At 49.8% G+C, this 27,305-nt stretch overlaps 1 protein-coding gene across 2 annotated transcripts in view; it reads right to left on the bottom strand.

Annotated features, from left to right (window-relative positions):
* The window catches only part of PTGIS (prostaglandin I2 synthase), a gene marked incomplete at both ends in the record, with an annotated part of 39,271 nt that extends 13,972 nt beyond the window's left edge, over nucleotides 1–25,299 (bottom strand). The window contains 6 exons of one of the 2 annotated variants that reach the window (XM_081096930.1): nucleotides 1,875–2,056; nucleotides 6,737–6,888; nucleotides 10,614–10,757; nucleotides 12,723–12,901; nucleotides 14,618–14,741; nucleotides 25,226–25,299. In XM_081096930.1, coding sequence (XP_080953056.1) covers nucleotides 1,875–2,056; nucleotides 6,737–6,888; nucleotides 10,614–10,757; nucleotides 12,723–12,901; nucleotides 14,618–14,741; nucleotides 25,226–25,299 — 855 coding nt within the window. The remainder of the gene's footprint in view (nucleotides 1–1,874; nucleotides 2,057–6,736; nucleotides 6,889–10,613; nucleotides 10,758–12,722; nucleotides 12,902–14,617; nucleotides 14,742–25,225) is intronic. The other variant, XM_081096931.1, reaches the window with a different exon arrangement.
* Between the last annotated feature and the right edge of the window lie 2,006 nt (nucleotides 25,300–27,305).

The raw sequence follows: 27,305 nt of genomic DNA, 5'->3' as shown, positions 1-27,305 counted from the left end.
TCCCCCAAAACTTGTTCTTTCTACCACCTACCTCACCTGTTAATGGCAACTTCATTCTTCCCACCACTCAGGCCCAAACCTGGAGCCATCCTTGATTAGACCCACCCCCAATGTCCCAGCCAACAGCAAATCCCATTGGCTCTACCTTGAAATACATCCAGAATCCAATCACGCTTCCCCTGCACTCTGGTCTAACATCATCCTCTCCTGCCTGGATATTGCAGTGGCCTCCGCTCTGGTCTCCCTGCCTTCGCTTCCTCCAACTACAGTTTTCTCAGCAATGCAACCAGAATGACTCCCTGAAAGCAGAAGACAGACCATGTTGCTCCTCAGCTCAGAGCCTGCAAGGTGTTCCCATCTCAGAGTAAAAGCCAAAGTCCTCCCTATGGCCTACAGGGCCCTGAGTGGTCTGGCACCTTCATCCCCACCTCAGGGCCTTTGCACGTGCAGTCCCCCCTGCCTGGATGTCCTCATTCTATTATAGCTACATGACTCGCTTCCCCACTTCCTTCGAGTTTCCGCTCAGGTGTTACCTTCTTGGTGAGGCCTTTCTTGACCATCTTATATAGAGTAGGCCCTCCTCATTCTCCTCTGCTAATCCCTTCCCCAGTTTTATTGGTTCTCCACAGAATTCATTCCCTCTAGTACATTTTACCTACTTTTTATTAACAGTCTGTCTTCTCCCACCAGAATGTCAGCTCTATAATGGCAGGAATCTTGGTTCTGCTCACTGCTCTACCCCCAGCTTCTAGAAGGGTGCCTGGCACACAGCGGGACCTCACTGAATATTTGTGGAACACGTTTATTGAGCTCTAGTTACCGGCCAAGCAGTTACAGGTCTCACATGTATCACTCCCTCATCACGATCTTGAGGAAGGTACTGTCATCTCCCTCTTAAGGAGTAAACCCAGGCACCAAGGGTTAAGCAGCTCGCCTGCCAGGAAGTGGCAGGTCAGTCACAGAGCCTGTGCCTGAAACCACTGGGCTACACAGTGCCTCGCCCCTGCTCTCCAGACCTGTGTTTTCGAAGGGTCTTCCCCCGTGCCTGAATTTTGGATGCTGCCATAACTCACCCTCAGAGGATGTCCTGTCCCCAACTCCTGCCAGTTTTCCCGGCCCTGATGGAAGCTGTTCCCCGGACCGCCTGTCACTCAAGGCCAGCGTCCAGTTCTGCTGACAGAGGTCATTTCCACAAGGGATTCTGGGAATAGTTTGTAGCTCCAATCTCTGCCCATAAATATGTTATTAGGCACTAATGGGGCCCCCACCTCTTGCCAGCCTCTGCCTCCAAGGACGGTTAATGGCTCTGAGACAAAACTAAAAATAACTTGCAAGTCGATGGGATAGGAATTACCCAGAAATGTCAGCCTGTGCAACTGTCATCGCTGAGGTGGGGCCAAGAGAAGGGGGGGGGGGGGGCTCTGGGGTTGGGGGAGGGCAGGAGCCAGGCTCTCTCTCACCCCAATACCTGTTCCATTACTAAACGCACTGGTGCTGTGTTCCTTTGGTTTCCAGAATCTTTCCACATCCTCATCACTCCCATGGCCCCCACCTGGTCCTGCCACCATGGTCTCCCTGCAGGTCCTCGCTCCTCAGGTCCTGTCCTCCTTCGCTCAGAACCTCCCAGGGCTCCCAACTCACCCAGAGGAAAACCCAATTCTTTACCTACCAGGATCCATAGGACCTTTGTGATCTTGTCCCTCAGTCCACTCCCACTCCTCACTCTGCTTCGTGAATGATCATGTTCATGATACTGTTTCACAGTTAGAGAGTCAGGGAGCTGGTACACACTCACTAAGGCATACCTATACAAACTCATAGATACACAACCACACATGCACACCTGCGTGCCCCCGCTCGCATGCCACGCCCACCTGTGTGGCCCAGAGCTGCAGCACCAGAGCCCGTGCCTGCATCTCCTCCGACACACCCATCTCCTGCAGGTGCAGCAGGTAACTCTCCAGCCAGGTGCTCCTCTGGGCCCGGGTGGCCAGCCTGACTGGGGACAACAGCTTCCACAGGCGACCTTTGACTTTGCACACGTGGTCCTTGTCCCCTGCAGGGAGAGAGCGCAGGGGGTGGATATTACAGATCCGCCCCCAGCCCAGGGCCACCCAGCCCTGACTTCCCATGAGGCCAAGGGTCTTCTGGGTGGCACTGCATGGGGGTGGAGAGTTCCTGTGGGAAAGTGGCTACAGGGAAGCCCTTTAAATGTTGACTTATTGTTTATCTCACCCGCAGCGAACAGGAGCAACGGGCCTTGTCTGTTTGATTTACCTCTGTGTCCCGAGCACCTGGCTCATGGTAACTCAATAAATATGTGTTAAACGAACGGTGGTTCTTGACACAGCAGGGGAACGAACATGAAACACCAAGCCGCATTCCCCAGACTCAGCACAGCTTCATTCGGAGACATCGCAAACAAGCTAACTGCCGTCAAGAGGGGACAGTTTGGTCTGAGGTCTCAAATTTAACTACCTCCAGGGAAGGCAGGTAAAATAAAGGAGGGAGGAGGGCCAGGCAGGCGCGGTGGGGAACAGGGGACCAGGGGCAGCCTCTGCTCAGCTCCACCACCAGAGCCCCGCCCCCTACTCCCCTCCGCCCCTGCCCCCTGGCCAATTGGTCCCTAGCAGGGAGTTTAGATTACAGAAGAAGCTGAAAATCCAGGTGCTCATGTGCAATCTTTTTATGTTTTTTACGGTCAGCATATAAACAAGAAGTTTTTAATCACTGTGCAGGTCACATGAGCATCTCGAAAAGTCAACTTTGGCTCACAAATCACTCATTTGCATCCCTATCAAATAAACAATGGTGCGTTGTGTTCTAGTTTATAAAGTGGGCCCACAAGGGCAGACTGTTGAGGGAATAAAGACAGGTGCTTACGATTTAAATATTCTGTTAATGCTACAAGGTGCTATATTTACATATATTTGCACAAGTATAAGATTTGGTTTTTCCAAAATCGCCCCTTGGAAGATGGAAGTTGCTTTGGATTGCTACGAAATTCCAAAGTTCTAGGAACTCTCTCTGAGGCACAAAGCAGTGTAAGAAGATCCATCCAGTGAGTGGCTCTGAGCAGGCTGCATGCACAGGTGTTTAAAAGGGTGTTCAATGTAGGCTAACCTTATTTTTGTAAGTATATTAGTTACATTTTCAAATAACAGGCAGTGAGCCCAATTGTTCATCTGGAATACACTGTTTTCTTGGGCACTGGAGAATCGCTTGGGAGCTTTTAAATCTCATGCCCAGGTCCCACCATAGACCAGTCTTGTCAGAATCGCTGGGGGTGGGCCCGCGCCTGCGGAGATTTGAAACAGGTGAGTGCAGGGTGCAGGAAGCTTGCAGCCACCTCAATGGATGCTGGTTCTGGATGCATGTGGGGGTCATCTGAGGAAATAGTTCAAAAAAGCAGGCACAGAAATTTAACACAGATTTAGAAATGGGTGGCATTCTTTGAGGTTGGACAGCACAATTGCAAACCTTGAATGTCACTGTAAACACTGCTTTTAAGGATGACTTTACAAAGCCACACAGTGGGAAAAGACAACAGAAGAGGAGAAAATATTTGCAAATCATCTCTCTATAGGGATCTAGTACCCAGAATATATTTAAAAAATTCCTGCAACTCAACAACAACAAAAACCCAAACAATACCAATTCCAAAAATGGACCAAGAACTTGAATAGACATTTCTCCAAGGAGAAGCAGGTTCGAATCCCAGACCTCCCACGCTGTGTGGAATTGGTTGAGGCCCTGTCTATCTCTGGATCTCGATCTTTCCATCCGTAAAAAGAGGGTCCTAGGCTTAAGTGCCTCTCAAGTTTTCCCTCAAAAGTGCCTCTGCCCCTTAGGGAGACAGGCCTTCAAAGTCTGCATTTTCCCTTTAACATGAATTGGGTTTTTGTATTAGATTCTCTGATTCTTTAATATAAAAATGCCTCTCTCCCCCCCCCAAAAAAAAATTCAAATAAAATAGCACCCCTCCCCAATAATCCAGTGAAATGAATGTTCTAGAAAGGAACATTTTGCTTAGCTTAGGGCTCTGTTTAACTGCCCCTTGCCCCCACTGCCCTCCTGTAAGAGAAATACCAGACTCAATGGAGTAAAGTCCCCAAGAGGGTCAATTTTCTTTTAAAACATATTTATATTTTTTAAAAGCAGAGGAATAATGCATGCACATGGTAAAAAATAATAATAATAAAAAAAGAGAAATTCTAAAAGTTCAAATGTGTATACTATAAAAGTTTCTCTCCATCCCATCTCAGCCTTCCCAGAATAAAAAATCTATACCTCTTCTCACATTTTTAGAAAACATGAATGTCAACTAAACTTATTGTGGTAATCATTTCACAAAATATGTAGGTCAAGTCATGCAATACACCCTAAACAAACACGGTTCTGGTTGTCAATCATATCTCAATAAAGCTGAAGAAAGGCAAAAAGCACAATATACCCGCTGTCCCGCGCCTTTGTCATAATAGTGGGTTCAGTCCTCCAGCAGCACATGCAGTTCACCCTTTCTGTTCTATGGTCCCATGGTTTTCCTTTATGTGAATGAATAACTTATTTCATCAGCCCCTGCTGGTGGACATTTAGGTTGTTTCTAGCATTTGCCGTCACAAGCAACATGGCAATGAATATCTTGTTCTGTCTGTAGACAAGTGCGAGCATGTCTGTGGAATAAGTCCTAGCAGTGGGAGTTCAGGATTAAAAGCATGTGCATTTTATATTGTGATAGGGACAGGTTTGCCCCACAGCCTCCAGCCTGGAGCTGAGAAACCTTTCCCAATGTTGCCACCTGCTGCCTATACTGGAAAATGCAGCCTTCCTATAACCAACTCCTCCCCTCCCCCCCGCCCTCCGCTGCTCCCAGAATGAAGAAGGGGTGGGTCCCCTCTGCATCTATCCAGACTCCATGGAGGTCAGCGTGGCGGCAGGGCTATGGAGAAACCACCCTTCCCTGGAGAAGCAGTGGGCACTGGGATGTCAGATTCTTTATGCTCAGCATTTTGCAGGCTGACCAAGTTTCCATTTTGCTGGCTCTGCCACCTGTCAGCTGTGTGTCTACGACAAGGGACCTCTCTGAGCCTCAATTTCCGTACCTGCAAATGGGTATAATGGTACCAAACTCCCAACACTGATGGCAGGAGTCAATAAGATAAGGATTTGCCTCTAAAGAGATGTTTAGAGACATGAACAGGCAATTCAGGGAGGAAAAGCAATTGGCTGGTGAAACACAAAAACATGTTTCATCTCAGTCAACAGGAAAATGCCTAGAAAGCCAGATGCCCTTTCCTACCCATCAGATTGTCAAGGATTTAAAGGATGACAAGTGCATGTTGACAAAGTTGTGGGAAAACCTAAGTTAAAACAAACTGCCCATCAGATTAGCAAACACGTGGAAAGACTGATAACATCTGGTGGACTCCTTCCCTTTGGGTAGGCGTAGAAATTGCTCCATCTTTTGGAGATGATGTGATACTCACTAATAACTATTTTAATGGATATGCCCTTTGACCTGACAATCCCACTTCCAGGAAACTATCATCGAGAAATAAAATCACCAGATGGCAGAAGAGATATCAGTACAATGAAATACTGTAATTAACACACGCACACTCACACACACACACACACACACACACACACACGGAAACAATTATAACAACCCACTAGAGCAGTGGTTCTCAACCTTGGCTGCACATTAGAATCACCTGGGAATCTTTTTAAAATCCTGATTTCTGGGCCCCATCCTCTGGAAATTCTGTTTCTTTGTTACTAATGTTGTGGCCCCACCCCATAACAAAGAAACAGAATTTCCGGAGGGTGAGGCCCAGAAATCAGGATTTTAAAAAGATTCCCAGGTGATTCTAATGGGCAGCCAAGGTTGAGAACCACTGCGTAAGGTCTGGAAATGTGTCTGTATTTTTTTAATGTTAATTTTATATCTTTCTATTTTGCTGGATTCTTCTTCTTCTTTTGTTGTTTTGTTTGTTGGTTGGTTGGTTTGTTTTGCTTCAGTTTGTTTTATCATGGATTTTCTGAGGTTTTCCAGATACAGTGTCTGCTCATTTGCAAATAGGGATAGTTTTACTTCTTATATTGGTAACTGACTTCTCTTATCTACTTTCATTGGCTAAAACCTAGAAGATGCTTGTATTGACGAGGGAAATATATCTGTATTGTTAGGTTAAAAAGACGAGTTGCAAATAATGGGCATAATCCCTTTTTGTAAATACACACACACTCCAGATATGTATATCTGTCTCTGTTTGCAAAATAAAACGTTCCTACACAACACTGGGAAGGGATATAAATCACCATGTTAAAGTTGATTCCTAGGAAGTTGGGCTTGGAAGAGTGAATATTATTACTTTTTACTGTTTATATCTATGAGTTGTTAACCAGAGAATGTTTCTTCATTTAAACAATCTAATGTGTTAAAGTTTGGTTTCTAACAATATATAAATAAAGGAAATGAAGTGATGCGCTGTTCTGAGCACTGAGTGAGATAATGCTTATTTTACCTGGTACCTAGTACATAGCGCTAAGAAATAACAGTGTTTGTTTTTTTATTATTATCATTACCTCAGCCAGTCCTGATAGCCACCTTCTGGGAAGGTCTTGCTCTTCTCCCCACCTTACAGGTGAGATCCTCCCTCCACCGTGAGCTTGGATTCCCCCTCTGGGTCCCTCAGTCTGCCCCACCACCCACCAGGGTCCCCACCGTGCTTACCCACGGACAGGGAGCCACGCGCCAGTTTGGGGAGCAGCAGGTCGAGCTGGCGGAAGGTGTGGAAGACGTCGGCTGAGTGGGCACGGTCCTGGGCCTGGCTCTGCTGGGTACGTGGCAGGGCCTCGACTCCGTACAGAGTCAGGTAGCCAGCTCTGGGGGCAGCAAACAGCAGATCAGGGGTCCTCCTTGGTCACCCCCGGCCAAACCCTCCCACAGCAGCCTCCAAGCTTTTCTTCATTCATACACCCAAAGAGCACCTTCTTTTCCTACTAAAGGGTGTCCCAAAATTCACGCAAGATTTGAATTTAATGGTGCTCGCTATTATGACATGATAATCCAGTTTTTTGTGCCTAAATTGCAAGATATGGATGTGGACGACATGTGGTTTCAACAAGACGGTGCCACATGCCATACAGCCTGAGAAACAATTCAATTATTGCGTGAGTCATTTCCTGGTCGTGTAATTTCCCATTTTGGTGATCAGAATTGGCCGCCCAGATCATGCGATTTAAAGCCGTTGGACTTTTTTCTTCGAGGTTTTTTGAAGTCTAAGGTTTATGCCAACAAGCCCATGACCACCCACGCCTTGAAGGAGGAAATTGAGCGCTGTATCAACGAAATTCAGCCACATTTATGCAAAACGGTCATGGAAAATTTCAACAAAAGAGTGCGTATGTGCCAGCAAAGCCATGGAGGCCATTTACCCGATATGCTATTCCATACATAACTCTATACTGTATACTTTATGAATCAATGAAAAATTTACAATTTTTAATTATGAACCTGTGTTTTCTATCAAAATTACTTCTTGCGTGAATTTTTGGACACCCTTTATATGCCCGACTGTTCTAGGCCAGGGAGTCACTGTGAACAGACAAAACCCTCAAGTCCTCATAGAGCGGACACTCTAGGACAGGGGACAGACAATAGGAAGAGAAATGAGTGAACAAGTAATATGTCAGCTGGCACTCAGAGGTATATGGGGCTCACCATTAAGCTGAAACCTGAAGGCTGGGATCAGCAGCCAGGAAAGTGCAGAGGGAGGGGGTCCGAGGCAGAGGGAACAGTGGGTGCCAACGACCCAAGGCAGGAAGGAGATGGGAGTGTTGAGGAGCAGCAAGGAGGCTGGTGAGGCCACAGCAGAGTGAGTGAGGGGGACCATGAGGCACGATGGAGCCACAGACCAGGAGAGGGAGGCAGGGCAGGCTCCCTGGGGAGGCAGGGTCTGATGAGCAGGGGGACGAAGAGGGGTCAGGGGTTCAGGCAGAGCACACAGCCTGGGCACAGGCCCGGAGCTGAGGGAGCAACTCAGCCTGGTCAGAGCTGCCAGGTGTCACTGGTCCGGGCTCTAGAGCTGGAGTGTGAGGGGTCAGGGGTGGGAGCTAGCTGGTCATGCAGGGCGGGGGTGGAGGCTGCAACCAGGAGAAGGAGGCTGGGCTTGACCTGAGGAGTCTGACAGGAGAAGGACAGGGATGTACTTGTGGAGAAAAGATGAGCCACGGGAGCACGTGTGCGCCCTCGCGCATATATACATGTACACACACACACACACACACAAACCCTCACACTCATACACACATATACCTCACACAACCTACACACCTATACCACAGACATACACACAAATACACACACATGCCTGTAGGAACGTGCCCTGAGGAAACGTTTGCACCACCCACCACTCTGAATGCTCCAGGAGCCCAGCCCCAGGCCCAGGCCCACTGGCCTCAGACCTGGGAGGAAAGCCACAGGTTTTCACTTTTCCACTTGGTGGGAGGGGCAGGCCGCGGCCTCTGCAGAGAGACACGACTAAAGCCCAGTGCTCCCCCTCGAGCTCCTCCTAGTCCCTGGGCCTCCCAGGAGAGGGGTTTTCCTGAGAAGGAGAGGGTGGATGCAGGAATGAGGGAGGCTGGGGGCTGAGAGAGAGGCCTGTCTAGCCCAGACTCTGCCCCTTATCTGCACAGTGCCGGCACATAGTAGGCCCCCAATGAATGGTCACTGGATGGATGAATGGATGGATGGTTGGATGGGAGGAAGGGCAGGTGGATGGGTAGACGAACAGACAGGAGGGTGGGTGGGTGAATGGATGGATAGTTAGAACTTAATGCTGACAACACTGATCTCAGGAGACTATTACAGGATCATCGGGCTACCGTCCCCCTTTGCCCTGCATCCTTCCACCTCCCTTCGTCCAGACTCGGCCTCCATGTGGCAGAGATGGGGGGCTCATGACCTGCTCACCCCACTGAGTAAGAGAAGATAATCCTCCCCCAGAACGAGCTCCTCCCAGACTCCAACCCGCTGGCCTGCTCGTGCCTCCGCATCAGCCAGAAGGAATTCTCTCCCTTCTCCCCCAAACCCGTGAGGCCCTGGCCTCTTCCCAGACCAGTGCCCTGTTTCCTAGGGCAGGGGCTGTAAAGGGCAGCTTGCACACTGGATTCAGTCCCAAACGGGTTTTGTTTGGTCAACAGAGTTTTCCTAAAAACAAACTAAATATATATTTAAACTTTTGAGAAAATTCACACAAAATCTGGATTTCCCCCTCATCTCAATTTGAAAAAGGGCAGAATCTGGCCCCCAAACCCCAGTCCAGCCTGGCAGCCCCAGGCAGGAGTTGAGTCATGGCCTCCCCTTTAAGACAGCAATGAGCTGGCAGGGTCAGGCGGTCCTCACCAGGCCTGTGGTCCCCGTGACACTGCAGTTTAACACCTGTCGCCATTTGTCATCCCACTTGCACGGGGGCTTTTCTTAAAGCAGAGAGCCTTCTCCCTGCACATATATTTCTACCAAAATAGGCAATAAAAAAACAGACACATCAAGAAGGCCAAAAGGTTTCACACGGTGGGAGTGAGGGCCCTTCCTAAGGTACCTCCACAGCAAAATAACACCTTACCTGGCTGAAGACACGTAATAATTAAATGTGTGAAAATATACATAACCTATAGGTGGCGCTAGGAGCTGTAGAGAAAAAGTTGGAATGGGGCGAGGTAACAACAGAGGGTCATATTAAATGGGATGTCAGACACAGCTTCTCTGAAGGAGGTGACACTTAAGATGAGACTTGAATGAAGTGAGGTGGGAGCCATGCAGATACGCAGGGAACAACATTCTCGGGCAAGGGAACAGAAACTTCAAGGCCTCGAGGTTACAGTATGCTTGGCCTGTTCAAGGGGCAGCAAAGAGGCCGGTGAGATGACAGGGAAGGGAGCAATGGGGACAGCAGTAGGGGACGAGAGCAGGAGGGGTGGGGGATGATCATGCAGGATCCTATAGGCCAGGGTAAGAGCTTAGATGTGACTCTGAGTGAGGCAGGGCCCTGCATAGGAAGATGTAAGGGGTGGCATCTCATGGTTTGGGGCCATGTGAACCTCCATATGAGTGTCCGTCATCCAACTCATCCATCCCTTTCTATTTCAGGGGCTCTAGATGGTGATGAAAAGGCCCTAGGCTGCCAGGCAAGGAGGTAGGCGCTCCAGCCCAGGCCTTGGGTCCTACAGATACAGGGGTTCACTTACATCTGACCCCCAAACTGTGCCTGCTGTTACCATGGGCCTACACAGACCCAGCTGCCACCACATCATCTCTCCCCTCCCGTGTACCCCCAGGTCACAGCTTCCTCTCTGACTTCTTTGCCCACACAAGGACACAGGGAGGCAGAGGCCAGGAGACCTGGGCATTGCTTTGCTGTGAACTTGCTGGGTGGTTTCAGCTGCCCCTTTCTGGACCAGTTTGCTCCACAGTGACAGGGTGGACCAAACCAGCATTGCTCAGACCAGTCGCAGCCCTTGATGGTGTCTGCACCGCTCCAGGGAAAATGCGGATCCTTACACACCAAAGATCACAGTTGAGAGTGTAGGAGAGGGGCTGCCGGGTGCACCTGAGCAGGAAGCTGTAGGATAAATCGAGGAGACCCATCTCATGCCAGCCACTGCCCGCTTCTGTGGCGTCGCCCAGCAGGACAGTGCGCAGGTTGGTGTACATGGCATCCGTGAGCGCCTGCAGGTCTCTGTGGAGGAGAGTCCTGAGGCAGGGAACAAAGAAATGAGAGTGCAGATTCCTAAAGGTAATATCCGCACACGGGTACCTCCCTCCTCCAACCTCAGGGTCCCAGGGCTCCAGGTCCTTGTGGGCAATGGGGGCTTTTGGAAGATTGGCTTAAACGAGATGATATTATTACCACCATGATTAACAATGCCGACCAATACTATTTACTGTGCTAAGCAATGATCTCATTTCTTCTTTTGATAACTCTAGGGATAATAGTGACTATTATGATACCCATTTTACAGGCAGAGGAACTCAGGGACATGGAGGGAAGTGACTTGCCCAAAGTCACCCGACCAGCAAGTGATACAGCTGGGATTGAAACCCTGACCTGCCCAATTCCAGAGTGTGAACTCCTAACCACCACAGTCCCTCCTCGGGGCACATAAACTTGGATAAGGACCACTTTAGACTGAGTAAACCCCTAGGCTCTTGGATATCTCTAGAGTGGAAAACTCCAGAGGGGTTCCATGAACTTTCAGGTAATAAGAGCTTTTGGATGTTCAAGTTGGAACATTGTTGGAATGACAGTAGACATGACCCATGTGAGATGATGGGTGTAAAGGGCTTAAGAGAGAACACCTGGCACATCACAAGTGCTCAATAAACAGGGGCCTGCGATTGACCTTGTTTCCCCGACCCCATTCCAGACCCTAATCCTCGACAGAGAAAGTAGCCTTCAACAGATGTGGCAGCCACACCCAGAAGACATCATGCCAACTTGTGAGAAATTCCCAGAAACTCTTGGGGGCAGACACTGGAGGAAACTGGGGTCCTTTCAGGGGAGGAGGGCAGGATGCAGTGAACTGTGGACTCCTGTTGCTAATGAACTCTCATGGTTCCCCTGGAATGGTGGGACCCGGGACTCGCAGGCTCAGGAAGACTCCTAGCAGCTGTCACACAAAGCCAAGGTCAGACAGGGCATTGCTTCTCATCAGTGTTCACTCGTACGGCTGGCCTCTCCTCCGCTTTAGCCATCTTGCAAAACCCAGCCTTCTAGACACTTTACCAGGAGGTTACTCTTCCTGGAGACACATCACTAAAGAGTGCCATCAGACTGCGTGACTCTTTAGGGAGGGGTGCAGAGTCTAATTTCCTCAGTATGGTGGGTGGAGGAGAATGGGCTGTGGAACCTGGAGACTGGGGTTCAAATCTCAGCTCTGCCACTTACTGCAGGAGGCTTTGGGCACGTCACTTCTCTGAGCCTCAGACTCCTTATCTGTAAAATGAGAATAAAAGCACCCACCTCTAGAGGCTGTTGCACACGTATGAAAGCGTGCCTATCCAACACCTGGCATGTGCTAGGTGTCCTCAGGTGGTGGTTAGCATCACTTTGCACCCCCTGCATCTAGGATGGCGAGCAGCGCTTAGCTGGTCCTCGGATGTTTGCAGAATGAATACTGAATAACTGCGCTCACGTGCCCCCTTGTTGATGGAAGTATTCCTTATGTTTCAGGACCCGCACCGTGTCCTAGCTGTGTGACCCCGGGCAAGTCACTTCGCTGAGCCCCCGTGTCCTCATCTATAAAATGGGGCTGTAAGTTACTCCCCCTTCAGCATGGTGAAGACCAGTGAGATCATGCAAGATGCCTGACGCAGGATGCGGACTCAGAAATATTAGCCACCCCACCCATCTCTCTTCATCTTACAGACGTGGAAACAGAGGCTCAGAGAGGGGGAGTGACTTGTCCAAAGTCCCAAGGCTAGGAAGGGGTCGAGCTGGGATTTGAATCTAGATCTGACTGATCCAAACCCTGGTCGCCTTCTCCTCAAATCAGAGCTGTCTCCTAAGATGTAGGAGTTGTTTTTTTTTCTTTTGTTTCTGTTTATTTTCTCAAAACAGAATGTCTTTACGGGACACCTGTTGTGGAGACAAGCGGGTGGAAACAGATCACCCCCCCCCCCCCCGGCCCACGCGCAGGTACCGTCTTTGACCACTCACGGCTTCATCTTGGCCTTTTCATCGCTGGGGTTGTAGTGTGGAAGCTGCACATCAAAAATCCTCTCCATGAGGAAGACAGCGTAGGCGTGGAAATCCAGCTTGGTGCGCGACTCCCACACCACGGAGTCGTAGGAGTGAGGGTCCAGGAGGACGGTGACGTACCTGCCCCCCACCAGCACCTGGGAAGTTGGCAGGTTACAGTGAGTGCCTCTATGAACAGCAGCAGTGCTCAGGAATGAAGGGCTTACCCTGTGCCGAGCACTGGCCCCCTTCGGTACTTAACGGACAATGGTCTTTCATCTACACTCACGAACACCCTGGGAGGTAGAGACCATCATTCACCAATTTACAGCTGAAAGTGAGGCTTAGAGAAGGCACGTAACGTGCCCAAGGTCACACAGCTGAGAAGTGGCAGAGCTAGAGTTGGAATTCTGTATTTTTTTTTTGAACCAAAGGTTGTTCTCTTAACCACCTCACTCTTAAGCACGGGCCATAATTATCTTGGTTATTGTCCTGTCTCCAGCAGACAGGAGGGAGTCTGCCCACAGAAGACAGCAGATGGATGTGTGTGCATCATAGACAGAAGGGTGGATAAATGGATGGATTGATGGATGGATGGATGGATGGATGGATGAATAGACAGAAGGATATTGATGGGTAAATGCTAGCGAATAGATTATAAACGGGTGGATAGATAGATAGATAGATAGATAGATAGATAGATGGACAAATGAATGATGGAATGAAATAAGGAAGGAAGAGAGGAGTGAGGGAGGGAGGAAGGAAGGACATACGGATGCTGTTGGGTAAATGCTAGTGATGTGCAAGCAAGACCCACTTCTTTGCGAGGCTAAGCTCCCAGAAAGAAAGGAAACAGCACTGGAGAGCTCTAATTCTGCAGAAACAAAGGTAAGGGCGTTTCCCCTCAAATGTCTATGCGGGGGTCACACAATTCTAAATTGCCTTGGCCCTATTTTCAAAGTATGGTCTGGAGTCACATTAATGAAACTCCCTTATAAGACACAGGCCAATATCTAAGAAAATAATGCTACTGGTGGGGGAATAAATGGTAAGACAGATCACTGAATATTGGATGGAAAGATGGATAGGTGGATGGAAGTTGGTTGGAAACTAAATGTCTGGATGAATGTTGGGTACATGTGTGGCAGGATGCTAAGTGGATATTGGGTAAACGGATTGAAGGATGAATGTTGGATGAAGAGAAGAAGTTGGAAGGACACATGGAAGGTCGATGGATGGGTGATGGTTGTTTGGAGGTTGAATGGATGCATAGATGAAGATATAAATAGATGTATATGGAATGGATAAATAAAAGAATGTTGGGTGAATAGCGGCAGATGGATGGAAACACAGGTAGATAAGTGGAAGAATGGAAGTTAGTGGAAATTGAATATACAAGTGAAAGTTGGCTGAATGTTAGAGAGGTATACTAGTATAGGAAAATGGATGGATGGGTGGATAGATGGAGGTTTAATGGAAATGGAATATGTGAATGAGTGTTGGGTGGCTATTAGTATGGAAGGGTGCTACTTAGGTACTGGGTAGACAGGCAGAAGAGATGTCATATTGATGGGTGGCTGCTGGATAGGTGAAGTTGAATGAATGGATAGAAGTCGGTTAGATTGATGTACAAGTATGGCTAGACATTGAATGACTGGATAGCTCAATGTTGGGAAGATACTGGAGGGATAACGAAGGGAAGGATGTTAGATAATCATTGGGTGTACAGTGGAGAGACATATGGATAGGAAGTTGGTGGGACCACTGGATGCTGAATGAGTGAGTTAGGATATGGATGGATGTTGGAGGAATCAGTAATCATCAGGCATGACAGGACCAGCTGCTCATCCCCTTCCCTCCCAAGAGATACTTACAGTAAAGATATCCCCATGCTTCTCCTTCATCCTGGTGAGGAAGCTGGCAGCATCTTTTCCAAACTCCAAGGCGTAGCCCAACCAGGGGATACTGCCCAGGTCCAGGGGAGGTTCGCCAGGCCGCCTGCAGAAACCACAGTGCATATCGCCGTTTGATAATGCAGGGAAGAGGGTCAAGTGTGTAGGGCATGGGGTTTGATGTTAACTGGAAAGGGTAAGGCAGGCTTCCCTGAGGAGACATTTGACCAAAGGCCTGAAGGTGGTGAGAGAGGGAGCCACACGGACATCTGGAAGAGGAGCCTCCAGCTAGAAAGAGCAAGCACAGAGGCCCTGAAGTTAGATCCCGCCTGGTGTGTTCATAGCAGTGCAGAGGCCAGTGTGGCTGGATTGGACGGAGCAAGGAAAAGGAGCAGAGGCTGAGGCCAGACCGGGCAGGGCCCTGTGGGCAGCTGTGAGGACGTTAGCTCTGTCTCAGTCAGGTGGGCGCCATGGGGCTTTGAAGAAGAGTAGGGACACGATCTGGCTTAGTCTCAGGAACCTTTGGTTGCTGAGTAGAGAACGGACTGTAGGGGGATGCGAGCAGAAGCTGGGGGACCAGGTGATGGAGGAGGTCATCTCTCTAAGAGTGAGAGAGCTTTCCAGAACCCAGTACCATAAGGGTACAGAAGTCTCTGACTGAGCCAGCATGGACCAGGGTTTTGGTCATCTCACACTCCCTGTCATGCCCACAGAGAAAGGATGAGACCGGAGGGCACAGCTGGGTGGGAGAAGGCAGTAGAAGGAAGGGCCTCATCGGCTGACCCCTGGCTGCCCCTTGCCAGCTCAGCATGAGTTATCTCAGGTGGCCCGAGGCCAGGCCCATGGCCTGTGGGGATGTCCCAGGGGTACATGCTAGCTCAGGCTGGGGGTGGGAAGGTTGGGTTTGTGATAGTCAGATCAGAATCATCTCTCAGAGCAGAGCAACTCCTCTGAGAGTTTAATAACAGTTGCAGCTCACTGTGATAGACAGAATTCTAAGATGACCTATCCCTTGTATAAACTCCTCCCCTTGAGTGGGGGGTAGGCGGTACAGCTGACTTTAAGGAAGAACAATTCTCCTTAGTGGCCGGACCTAATCAGGCGGACACAGGGCTTCCAGAGGCAGGGATCTTCCTGACAAAAGAGACGCGGAGATGGGAGAGACGGTTGCTGGCTTTGAAGATGGGAGGGGCCCCCTGGCAAGGAATGGAGGTGGTCTCTAGGAGCGATGAGTGGACCTTATCTGACTGCAAACAAGGAAATGGGGGCTTCAGTCCCACAACTACAAGGACCTGAATTCACCCCGATTCTTCCCCGGATACTCCCGACAGGAAGGCAGCCTCACCTGCACCTTCATTTCAGCCTCGTAACTGAGCAGAGAACCCAGCTACACCATGCTTGGCTTCTGGCCTGCCAGACTGGGAGCTAACAACTGGTGCTGTTTTAAGCTAAGTGAGTAATAATTTGTAACGCAGCACAAGATAAAAACGAATCCGTTCAAACTTACATTGTACCCGCACTGGGCACTGCCCTTGGCTAAGCACTTAGTGGGTATTACGTGGTATATGAGCACTCATCCTGTCCTCCCCACCACCCTCTGAGAGAGGGGCTGTCAGTTAAGGAGACGTGTATCATGATCACAAAAGGAGCCTCGCAATGGTGTAGAGCCGGTGTTCAGAGTGGACCCCTTGGAGGTCTCTACACCAAGGCTAGGACCCGTGGTGTCGTCTTTGAATGATCAGAACCACAGGGCTGCAGAAAGCTCCCGGTCTGCTGAATGAGTGAGTCATCCCAACTCTTCTTTTCACTGTGGATTCATTCATTCCTTCACCAAATTTTAACTGTGAAGCAGGCGCCATTTGGGGTGCTGGAGACACAGCAGTGTACAGGGCAGACAAGGTCCCTGACCTCATTGGGCATACGTACTAGTAAGGAGAGAGAGGAGAGGAGAGGAGAGGAGAGGAGAGGAGAGGAGAGGAGAGGAGAGGAGAGGAGAGGAAAAAACCAACAAACATTTCAGAGTGAGGAGTGTGGTAAGAAAATAAAGAAGATACCACTCAACAATGAAAAGAAAAATAACCCAGTTTAAAAATGCACAAGGGATCTGAATGGACAGTTTGCCAAAGAAGAGACACAAATGGCCAGTGAGTACATGAGAAGAAGCTCAGTATCATTAGTCATTGGGGAAAATGTAAATCAAAACCACCGTGCGGTACTTCACACCCACTGAGATGAGCCTCATTTTTTAAAAAAAGGGAACGTGAATGTGCAGGAGAAACGGAAATATGCATATATTTCTGGTGGGAATGTAAAATGGTGCAGCTGCTTTGGAAACCAGTCTGGCAGTTCCTTGAAAGGTTAGACAGAGTTACTAGGTGACCCCGCCACATACCCCCCAAAGAATTTAAAACCTGTGCTCACACATGAACTTACACACCATGGTTCATAGTAGCATTGTTCAGAACAGCCAAAAAGTGGAGCCAACCCAAATGTCCACTGACCGATGAATGGATAAACAAACTGTGGTGTGCTCGTGCCGGGGAACATATCCAGCCATAAAAGGGAATGAAGCACTAAATCATCTATAATGTGGCAGAACCTCCAGGCCGCTGTGCTAAGTGAAAGAAGCCAGACACGAAAGGCCACACATTGCGTGACTCTATTTCTATGGGACGTCCAGAAAAGGTAAATCAATAGAAATATAGACAGTGGTTGCCCAGGGCTGAGGGGAGGAGGGAATGAAGAATGACTTCTAATGGGTGCAGTGTTTCTTTTTGGAGTGATGAAGATACTGGGGAATTAGGTAGTGGTGATAGTTGCACAACCCTGTGAATATCCTAAAAACCACTGAATTGTGTATCTTAAAAGGGTTAATTTTATAGTATGTGTATTATATCTCATTAAAGGGGGGGGAAATAAGAAGGGTGATATGAGTGAGGGGGCTAGTTTAGAGAAGGTGGTCAGGGAGGGCCTCTCCAAGGAGGTACCATGTGAGCCAAGACCCAAGGACGAGAAGAAAGCACAATGGAAGAGAGGAGACAAAAGCAGAGGGAACAGCAAGTGCAAAGGCCCTGGGGTAGGAACAGACTTGGTGAGGTTGTCATGATAACAGGAGCCAGTGTGGCTGGAGTAGAGAACGTAGGGGTGAGAGGTAGGAGGTGATGTTGGAGATGACCTGTGCACCATGAGGCCCCGAAAGCCCAGGAGAGAGTGAGATGGGGATCCTCCGGAGGGCTTGAAGTGGGAGCTGAGAAGCGATAAGATTATGCTTTTACAAGGTTGCAACAGAGAGGCAGCAGGGAGATGTGTTAGGAGCCTGCTGTGATCATCCTGGAGAGCAATGATGGTGGAAGCGTAGGCCACAGTCCCCAGTGAGCCAGCCCGAGCATCCGACTCCCCGACTTCCAGAAGTCCAGGGGAGCACCAACTTCTCTGCATCCTCCTTCCCCGCTCTCCATCTTCCGCCACCATGGCCTCCTGCCCCCTCAGTCTGGCTGTCCTCCAATGGAACCCATGGGACAGGTGGTGAATGGAGAGAATGGTCAGGTTTGAGAGCTGGAGTTGGGGAGATATGGGAGCAGAATCAGAGCTGAGGTTTGAGGGCCCTGGGAAGTGCCTCGCCCAGTCACCTCCTCCTCTCTCCCTGGCCCCTCTCTGCCTCTGAGCCCATCACTGAGGAGACTTGCAAAGTCGCAGGTTCGAATCTCTAAGGGGGCACCAGGGAGACACCAGGACCTTCCCTCTCCCCTAGTCATTTTGTGAGCCCCTGAGTCAAGGCCACTTCTCCAAAAGGCTCCATTTAAAGGTAAGATGTCACACTGACAGAGCCCAGGGTTGGAGTAACTTGCTAGCTCAGTGCGCACCAGCCCAGAGAGATGGGCACGGGAACAGCAGTGTTTTGCACAAAAAGCAGGAGGGCATGGCGGTTATGAGCCCAACTTTAGCACCACACTTTCTGGTTTCAAATCCCAGCCATGCTCTCGCTGGCTGTGTGACTTTGCTTCTCCGTGCCTCAGTTTCCTCATCTGAAAAATGGAGCGACAACACTACTCACCACATCAGGCTGTGATGCAGATGAAGGGAGTTACAGAAAGAACAGTGAGTGCCTGGTACCTCGTAACCTGGGAGCAGGTGGGTGGGTCTGAGAAGCAGGACCAATTAGACTCCCAGGCGCCATTTATTGAGTAACAACAATATGTCAGGTGTATGCATTTTCCAAAGGTCTCCTTGCTTGGCTATTACTTAATGAGCCCTGGCTGTGTCAACCTCTGAGGAAGGAATTATTACTATCAAGCCCATTTCACAGCAAGTGAAACTGAGGCAGAGGGGCGGAGTCACTGCAGAGGATCCGAGTTTCTAACCCAGGCAGGTCTGGCTGTAGAGATGCTACCCTGACCTCGAGTCACCCCAAGTGGGCATTTGCATCCCCACTTTGCAGATGAGGAAACTGAGTCACAGAGAAGTTTCAGAAACCTGCCCAAATGCAGGGCCTGAGATTGTCTCCCTAAGACCTCTTTGGGGTTGCGGGTGGGGCTGGGGCTTCCTTTATCAACCTTTATCCCCTTTATCTGGGCAGCAGCCCCCCAGCGAGCCAGGTGCTATTTCCGGCAGCTTTCATCTTTCCCCAGAAAAGCCCTAGGAGGTGCAGACAAAGGCAGGAAGCTGGGAGCCCAGGCATCTGACCCCTGTGGCCAAGGACTCTCCAGCCCACAGCCCTCAATCTAACTCACATTCCAGCGTGACTCAGGCTGGCCAGCAGGGGTGAAGGAGGCTCTATTTTGGGTCTGCAGTCGCTAGCCTCTCTGACACTCTCCCTTTTTTCAGGCACTGCCAGCCAGGCCCCGGAGGGGGTGGGGGAGCGGGGAGCAGGCAGGATGCAGGGTTGACCCTGTCATCCCCAGCTCCTGCCCACATAGCGGATTGTGGCCCGCCTCAGACACCAGGGCACCTTGTCTGATTCTCCCCTGGAGTTTTAATTCCCACTGTGTGGGGTCCTCCAACAACTGCCCATTCCTCACTTACAGACCCTCCTGCCAACCTCTCCAATCCACCACCTGCCCTTTCTCTCTCCACTCAGCCTCTTTGCAAATCAGGGGAGAGGGTCAAGGATGCATCTCACCCAACTTTGTGTCTCTTAAGGTGGCACTAGTTATTGACAACAGCGCCTGGCCCTGAGTAGGTGCTTAATAAATGTGTCAGATGAATGCATTGTGCATAGTTCGTGCTCAATGAGCAGTTGCTAAGAGGGTTAAGGGAGCTAGCGCAGGTTAAGCACCGTACAGATAATCTATGTTCTCGCTTGCCCAGAGCAGAGGCTGTGCCATTTTGCTGTGCAATGTTGGTGGATTGCCTGACCTCTCTGTCCAGTAGTTTCAACTCAGTTCAGGGCCTCAGGCTCTGGGAGGATTTGATGGAAGAACAGAAGGGGGCTGGTTGCTGCCCGGCCGGGTTGAAACAATCTGAGCTACCGTTTAAACTGCTTCACCCATTCTTTCTCCAAGGCTCACCTGTAGGCATTCTGCCACTAACGGAGGGCCTCCCCAACCCTCTTTCACTCCACCCTCTCTCCTTGCCTCCCACTGTTTAGAAAGAGCATGTGGCCATCTTGCTCTAGTTTTGTTTTCCTGTCTTGTAATAGTCACAGATTCAGAGAACTGTTTCTCAACATAAGAAAAAACAGCAGAGCAAGTATAGTGACAAATACAACAGCTGCATGTTGGAGAGGCACTAGGGAGTGGTGGGGACTGTGGCCACCAGTAATAGAGAGGCTCCTCCTACTGAGTCCCAGGCAAGTGTTGTTAGATCTTCCAATTTCTAATAAGAAGCTGGAAATCTGGAGGGGTTTTTTTTTGTGTGTGTGGAGTCCCCCAATTCTCTCCCCTTGTGCTGCGGAACACACCAGACCTACCTGGCACTGAATCCAGCCATGGACCACCAGTTGGTGACCTCTGGTTAGTACATGTTGGAAGGAGACAGAGTTATTTGTTCCTAGAAACTCCATATTCTGCAAAGGCCCAGATCAGCCCTTGAACCACCAGGAACCCTGGCCTGATGCCATTTGTGGCCTCGGGCCCCCCAGAAAAGGGGCTTCCCACCCAGGAGACCTTTCCCAAGGCTCCCGGTGACAGGCACACAAGCCCAAAGAGGAAGAGACGCACTCAGCCTGGGGAAGTGGCTCGGGCATGAGAGACCAGCTACATGAGCCAGCTCAGAACACAGATGGAAAAACTGGGGCCGAGAAAGCAAGGTTTCTGATGCTCACATGGCAGGCCATAGCCTCAATGGGCACAACAAGCAGATTCCTAACTCCCAGCTTACCACCTCTCCCAGGAAGAAGCACTCACAGTTGCCAAGCTGGGCTTAAAATTCTTGCCATAATTGCAGAAATTTGAATTAGGACTTGGAACTAGATGACATTAAGAATTATTTTTTAGCCCAGCCGGCATGGCTCAGTGGTTAAGTGTCAACCTATGAACCAGCAGGTCATGGTTTGATTCCTGGTCAGGGCACATGCTGGGGCTGCGGGCTTGATCCCCAGTGTGGGATGTGCAGGAGGCAGCTGATCAATGATTCTCGCATCATTGATGTTTCTATTTCTCTCTCTCTCTCCCTTCCTCTCTAAAATCAATAAAAAAAAAATATTTTTTAAAAAAAATAGTTTTTAGCCCTGGCCAGTATGGCTCAGTTGTTTGGGCATCATCCTGTGAATGGAAAGGTTGCTGGTTTAATTCCTGGACAAGGCATATGCCTGGATTTTGGGCTTGATCCTCGGTCGGGGGCATGCAGTAGGCAGCCAATCAATGTTTTGCTCTCACATCAATGTTTCTCTCTCTCTCTCTTTCTCTCTCTCTAAAAATCAATAAAATATATTTTTAAAAAGAATTATATTTTTTATATTCTCAAGATAACAGAATTGTGATTGTCATTGTTTCTTTGACATGCATACTGAAATATTTAGTGGTAAGATATTATGATATCTATAATTTTTTAAAAATCTTAGAAAACAACAAAAAAATTTTTAAAAAAAGAATTTAAAAAAAAATCTTGACAACTGTCAAATCAAGGCGATGACTGTGCTAGACTGGGAGCCTAGATCTTCCAATTAAGAGTGAGGGACAGGTCACATGCATCAGGAATAAAAGTGTGCGTGTGCTCCCTGACCATGTGTGTGCGCACCCTCCTGCAGGAGGAAAGATGTTTGCTTGCTGTTGGCTCTCGAGTATGCTTTGTATTCTACCAGGACCCCTGATTTTGGGGGCTCGCCTTATTTCTAAGGATTTCATGTAACCCCTATCTTCCCCTTTGATTCTGATGCATAAAATAAGGTGCAAAACTGCCATTTTCTGGAGCATTTTCTCAATCCATTGAGATTTTGCTTCCTGGCAATTGCTGTCAATTTGGCTTGAATAAACGCATAAAATTCTTACAGGTTTGAATGTTTAATTAAGTCGACAGATGCTAAGATGGTCCTTGTGATGACAAACTCTGTCTTTTGAACACACTAAATTTTCCTCCCATTAAAAAAAAATATATATCAAGGTGATGGGTACAGGGGTTTCTTATACAATGCTTTCTATTTTTTTGTATAGTTGAAATTTTTCATAAGTAAAATTTTTTAAACTTTATAAAGAACAAAGCCACAGGTAAAGACAGAGTTGCTGACTGACTGAAGCAGTGCTTTTTTTCTTTTTACTGGGAAAAGCATACACGTTGGAACCGGCTAAATGTGGAATGTAATTTCTGTATGACCTTACAAAGGCCACTTACCCTTTCTAAGCCTGGGCTGTAAGACGGGGTTATGAGCGTTACTGAGAGGGTCGGGCAGGAGAAAGAACAGACAAGGGAACTGCAGGGCCTTGCTTGTTTGACACCATCTGCACAGCACCAGCATCATCTGCCTCTTTTCCAGCACTTGGTCACTTATGCTTTCTTAAGCATCTTCTGGTCATAGCTGCGTCTCTTACTATCTTAACACCGTGTGGTTCTAAGACTTTTGAGCATTCAGATCACAAATATAATGTATGCAAAGAGTGAGAATTCATTTTTCCTGGGAATTAAACTTTCATGCAGCCCAGATTTTTAATCCAGGCAGACCTTGGGCAAGTTGCTTGGCCTCTCTGAGCCCCAGGTTCCTCCTCTGTAAAATGAGGTAACAAGAGTGCTCCTCATCAATTCAGGAGGAGGAAGTGAGATTGGGGGCTTGAATTGGGGTCCCCATGGGTCCATGCAACTGTCTTCCAGCTGTCAGTGATCCCCATACCCATACTTTCCCCTAATACCCACTATGGAACCTCCTAAGCCACCCATAGATATAAAAGTGAACAACTTACCTTCAAAGATACATTAGCTCTCTGGGTTTAGCAAGAATCAACTAAAATAATGTTTAATTGGCATTCCCGCTAACCCAGCAATTCCACTCTCAGCTACTGTTATCATCATCATCTCCACTTTAAAGATTGGGAAACTGAGGCAGAGTGGTTATTCAACTTGTTCTTATTCCTAGAAGCTGGAAATGTCCATATACTGAGTACCCAGGGCACTGAGCACCCTGCCTCCCAGACTCCATGCATTTTTTATTGATTTCAGAGAGGAAGGGAGAGGGAGAGAGAGAAACATCAATGATGAGAGACAATCATTGATTGGCTGCCTCCTGCACAGCCCCCACCGGGGATCGAGCCCACAACCTGGGCATGTGCCCTGACCAGGAATCGAACCCATGACCTCCTATTTCCTAAGTCATTGCTCAATCACTGAGCCATGCCGGCCAGGCAACTCCATGTATTTATATGGTGGCCCCCATCGCCCCAGAGAAAAGCACAGACCAGGAATCTCCACAGGAAAACCACAGCACATTGTCTGAAATAGCGAAAGCACTGGAAACAACCTAAAACTCCATCAATAGGGGCAGGAATAAAAAGGCGAAAAGAAGCCTGCCACTATTCATACTATGGAAGCCTATACAGAAAATCAGAAGAATGAATTAGCTCTCCACGTAGCAGCACGGAGGGATGTCACAACTAAAATCTGGAGTGGAAAAAGCCAACATCGAGTCTGAAAACACCTCTCCATGGCGTCTCCGAAAAGCCTGACAACTCAGGGGAAATAATTCATTTCATCACAGGGAAATTTATTTGTTGTCTTTTTCTTTTTCTTTTTCTTTCCAGGCAAATGATTGAATACATGGTTTTCAATTTCACTTAAAAAGGTGTCTGGTTGTTGAAGAAAAATATTGTGAACTTATTTTTTGGAAATTCAACTAACATTACTGTTTAAAAAATAAAAAGTTTCCAGAAAAATTTTGGAAATTTTCAGATACTCCAGTTTAAACACACACACACACACACACACACACACACACACACAGGCATGCAAGCACTTACACTGGCTGTATTGTTTAAGGTTCACGTCTGTGTGTGAGAGAGTAATTGTAAAAACAGCAGAGGAAGGAGATCGGAGAGATATGACACCCTGGATTAGCTCTTGGAATAGAAAGAAGACATTCATGGAAAAACTGATGAAATTCAAATAAAGCCTAACAGACCAGAGTTGGTTTTTAGTTTTGACAAATATACATTTATAACAAAAACTCTTAACAGGAGCGGAAACTGGGTGAGGGGCATTTTGAGAACGCGCTGTACTCCCTTTGCAACTTTTCTGTAACCGTAACGCTAGTCTACAATGAAAAGTGTGCTCTCAAAAGATCTGGAAGGCTGCCCCAGTCGGATCCGCAGGAGAGTCCAGAATTGTCGGAAGGGTGGTGAGAAGGGCTCATCCCTAACGGAATATTTGTTTTAAGTCAAAGGCATCCCGCTCTTCCGTGTGCAATTCCAATGAACCTGGAAAATGTTTTAGAGAAAGAGAGACCTACTGCCACCTCCCTGATGTGAAGTGTATCTGAATGAGTTCTACTTTTTCTCTTGAGCCGCAGATTCTCAGTGGGACCGGACAGCCTCTGGGCCAGGAACCTCAGGGGCGGGGAGCCCCGTTTCTGCCCTGGCCGAGGGGAGTACCCGCCTAGCCAGCGCCACCTGTGAATCCAGTGGAAGGTGGTTTCGGGGCTGGTCAGAGGGCATCCCCCAGGGCCTCTTCCCCCCGCAGCCTCAGTTCTCCCATCGGGGACGGGGAGGAGAAGGCCCGCAGGGCTGCCGAGAGCAAGGCTGGGGTCGACCCCAAGGAGGTGCTGGACCCAGGCGGCAGCTGAGCGCGGGAGCGGGGCCACACCAGCCGTCGGCGCACCCTTCCTCGGCCCGGAGACCTGGGTCCCCACCTGCAATCCCACCGCAGGTCCCGGCCGGTCCCCACACCTTCCTGCGCGCCCTCCCCGCTTCCCGGCGCCGGCGGAGAGGCCCGGCCCCTCCCGGGACACGCGCGGGAGCCCTGGTGCCGGGCGCCGGGACTCCCACCTCCGAGCGGCTCGCCCGGGGCGGGGGCGCGGGTGGCAGTGGGCACGGGGGCCGGGGCTCCGGCCGGGGCCTGCCGCCGGCTCCGCGACCCCCAGCTGCAGCCGGGCCGGAGCCGGGACGCCCCTTTGTCTGGCCGGGCCGGCGGGGCTGGGCCGGGGGGCCGGGCGGGCGGGCGAGGGGTACTCACCGCGTGCGCCGGCGGGTCAGCAGCAGCAGCAGCAGCAGCGCGGCCAGGAGGCCGAGCAGGACGGCCCAGGACATGGCCCGGCCGGCGACCCCGGTGCCTCTCGCGGCCGCGGCGCCCTCCGACCAGCTTCTGGCCGGGCCTTTAGGCGGCGCAGGGTGGGGGGCGGGGGGAGCTCCTGGAGACCCCTCCCCTCAGCTCGGTCCGAGACAGGCCCACCCCTGGGCCAGGAAAGTGGGGGGAGTGGAAAATGTGGGGTGGAGGGAAGGGGAGCTGCGGGTTGGAGAGGAAGGAGGGGGCGTGGTGGGGCGGGAGGGCGATGGAAAGAGAGGATGCAAGGAGGGAGAAACTATGCGAGGGAGGAAGGGGTGGGGATGCGGAGATGGGGGCGGGAGGGTGACTGGTGGGAGGGGAAGGAGGGGCTTCCACCCGCCACCCCACCCAGGCGGGAGCTGGAGACTTGATTTCTACGCTGTGGGTGGGGTTGGGCGGGATGCTACCTCCCTCAACCCCCCACCCGTGTTACCTGCAGAACTCCAGGGCAGCGGTTCGCAACCTGTGGGTCGCGACCATCGGCAAACACATATAGCATATCAGATATTTACATTACGATTCATAACAGTAGCAAAATTACAGTTACGAAGTAGCAACGAAAATAGTTTTATGGTTGGGGGTCAGCACAACATGAGGAACTGTATTAAAGGGTCGCGGCATTAGGAAGGTTGAGAACCACTGCTCCAGGGAGGGGGTCCCAGAGCCACTGGGAACCCGGCTGTCAGGGGCAGACCCGTGAGGGGACAGCACCCAGACTGGACGGGGGCAGAGCAGGGGCTCAGGGCGTGGTGTCAGGATTACCTGGTGGTTAAGGTGCCAGCCCCCAGGTGCAGGCGGCTCAGCAGGAGCCCACCCCTGGGTGCTGGTGAGAAACTGGGCTCACAGGGGTGGGGATGGGGGGGCAGAGGGGGAGAGAAGCCTGGCTTCACTCTGTTGTAATGTACCCCGCGAATCACACAAGGATACCTCAAGAAGTCGAATTAAGGAGACACATTTATTTCAAATCCGGGACTACAAATCTCGTAGTGATAAGATGGCCGCAACACCAGATGTGTATAGGCAAAAATCACAAAGGTATTGATTACATCTCGGGGTTTGGAATGAAAAACCTGGTTTGCAAAAAAGCAGTTGGTTACAGAAGCTGGATTGAGCCGATCAGTTATCTACAAAGATTAATTATAGTTTCGGGTCTTGGGACCACTGAGTCGACAGGAACACATTATCTGGAGCCATCGGGTCCTGGACCACTGAGTCAACGGAAACACATTATCTGGAGCCACTGAGGCAATTTAGAGTAGTTGTGCAGTCCTGGCCTCAGGTACAGAGGAATGTGGTTTCTAAAACCAGTATGACCACAACCAATGGGGTATTCAAATGACAATCAATAGGGTATTCAATCAAATGGGATGATTTATATAATTCAGAAAATCAAAATAACTTTTCTATTATTTTAGCAAGCAAATAATGACAGAAGCCAAGTCAGCAGGGTTAAAATATTAAACAGCAATTCCCACCCAAGCATGGTTGCCACCATGCTTCAACTCCAGGTTTGCTGCAGGCTCACCACTCCCTAAACCCGCAGCCCCGTTTTCACCCCCAATCCTTGCACAGGTAACTACCCTCTGAGGCCAGTTACTTACCTGAGGCCAGACGGGTCAGAGTTGGACTTCGCTCAGAGGCTGTGTGAGGAAGGGAGAACTGGTCAGTAGCAGGGATTTGCAAACACTGAATGCTTGGCTCAGGTAAGTTCCGTGAGACTGGGGGAAGTGTGGAGTAGGACCAGAGGCCTGGTTTACCGCTCACGGCTGGGTGAACTTAGGCAGGTTTCATTTCTTCTCCCCAACAGCCCTCTGAGGAGCTGCTAATCCTCCCCAGCCTTCTGGCTTCAGCGTTCATCTCTCCACATGTTCCCACAGTAGTCAGACGGGCCCTGCTAGAACCTAAGACAGATCCTGTCGCTGAATCCCACTCAGAACCATCCATGGCGCCACCTCTCAGAGCACAGCCCTACAAGGTCCCACAAGGACTA

The sequence above is a fragment of the Myotis nattereri genome (genome assembly GCF_964212035.1).
Source record: "Myotis nattereri genome assembly, chromosome: 8".
NCBI lineage: Eukaryota > Metazoa > Chordata > Mammalia > Chiroptera > Vespertilionidae > Myotis > Myotis nattereri.
Note: the sequence above shows the minus strand (reverse complement) of the source record. Positions and strands in the feature narration are given on the sequence as shown.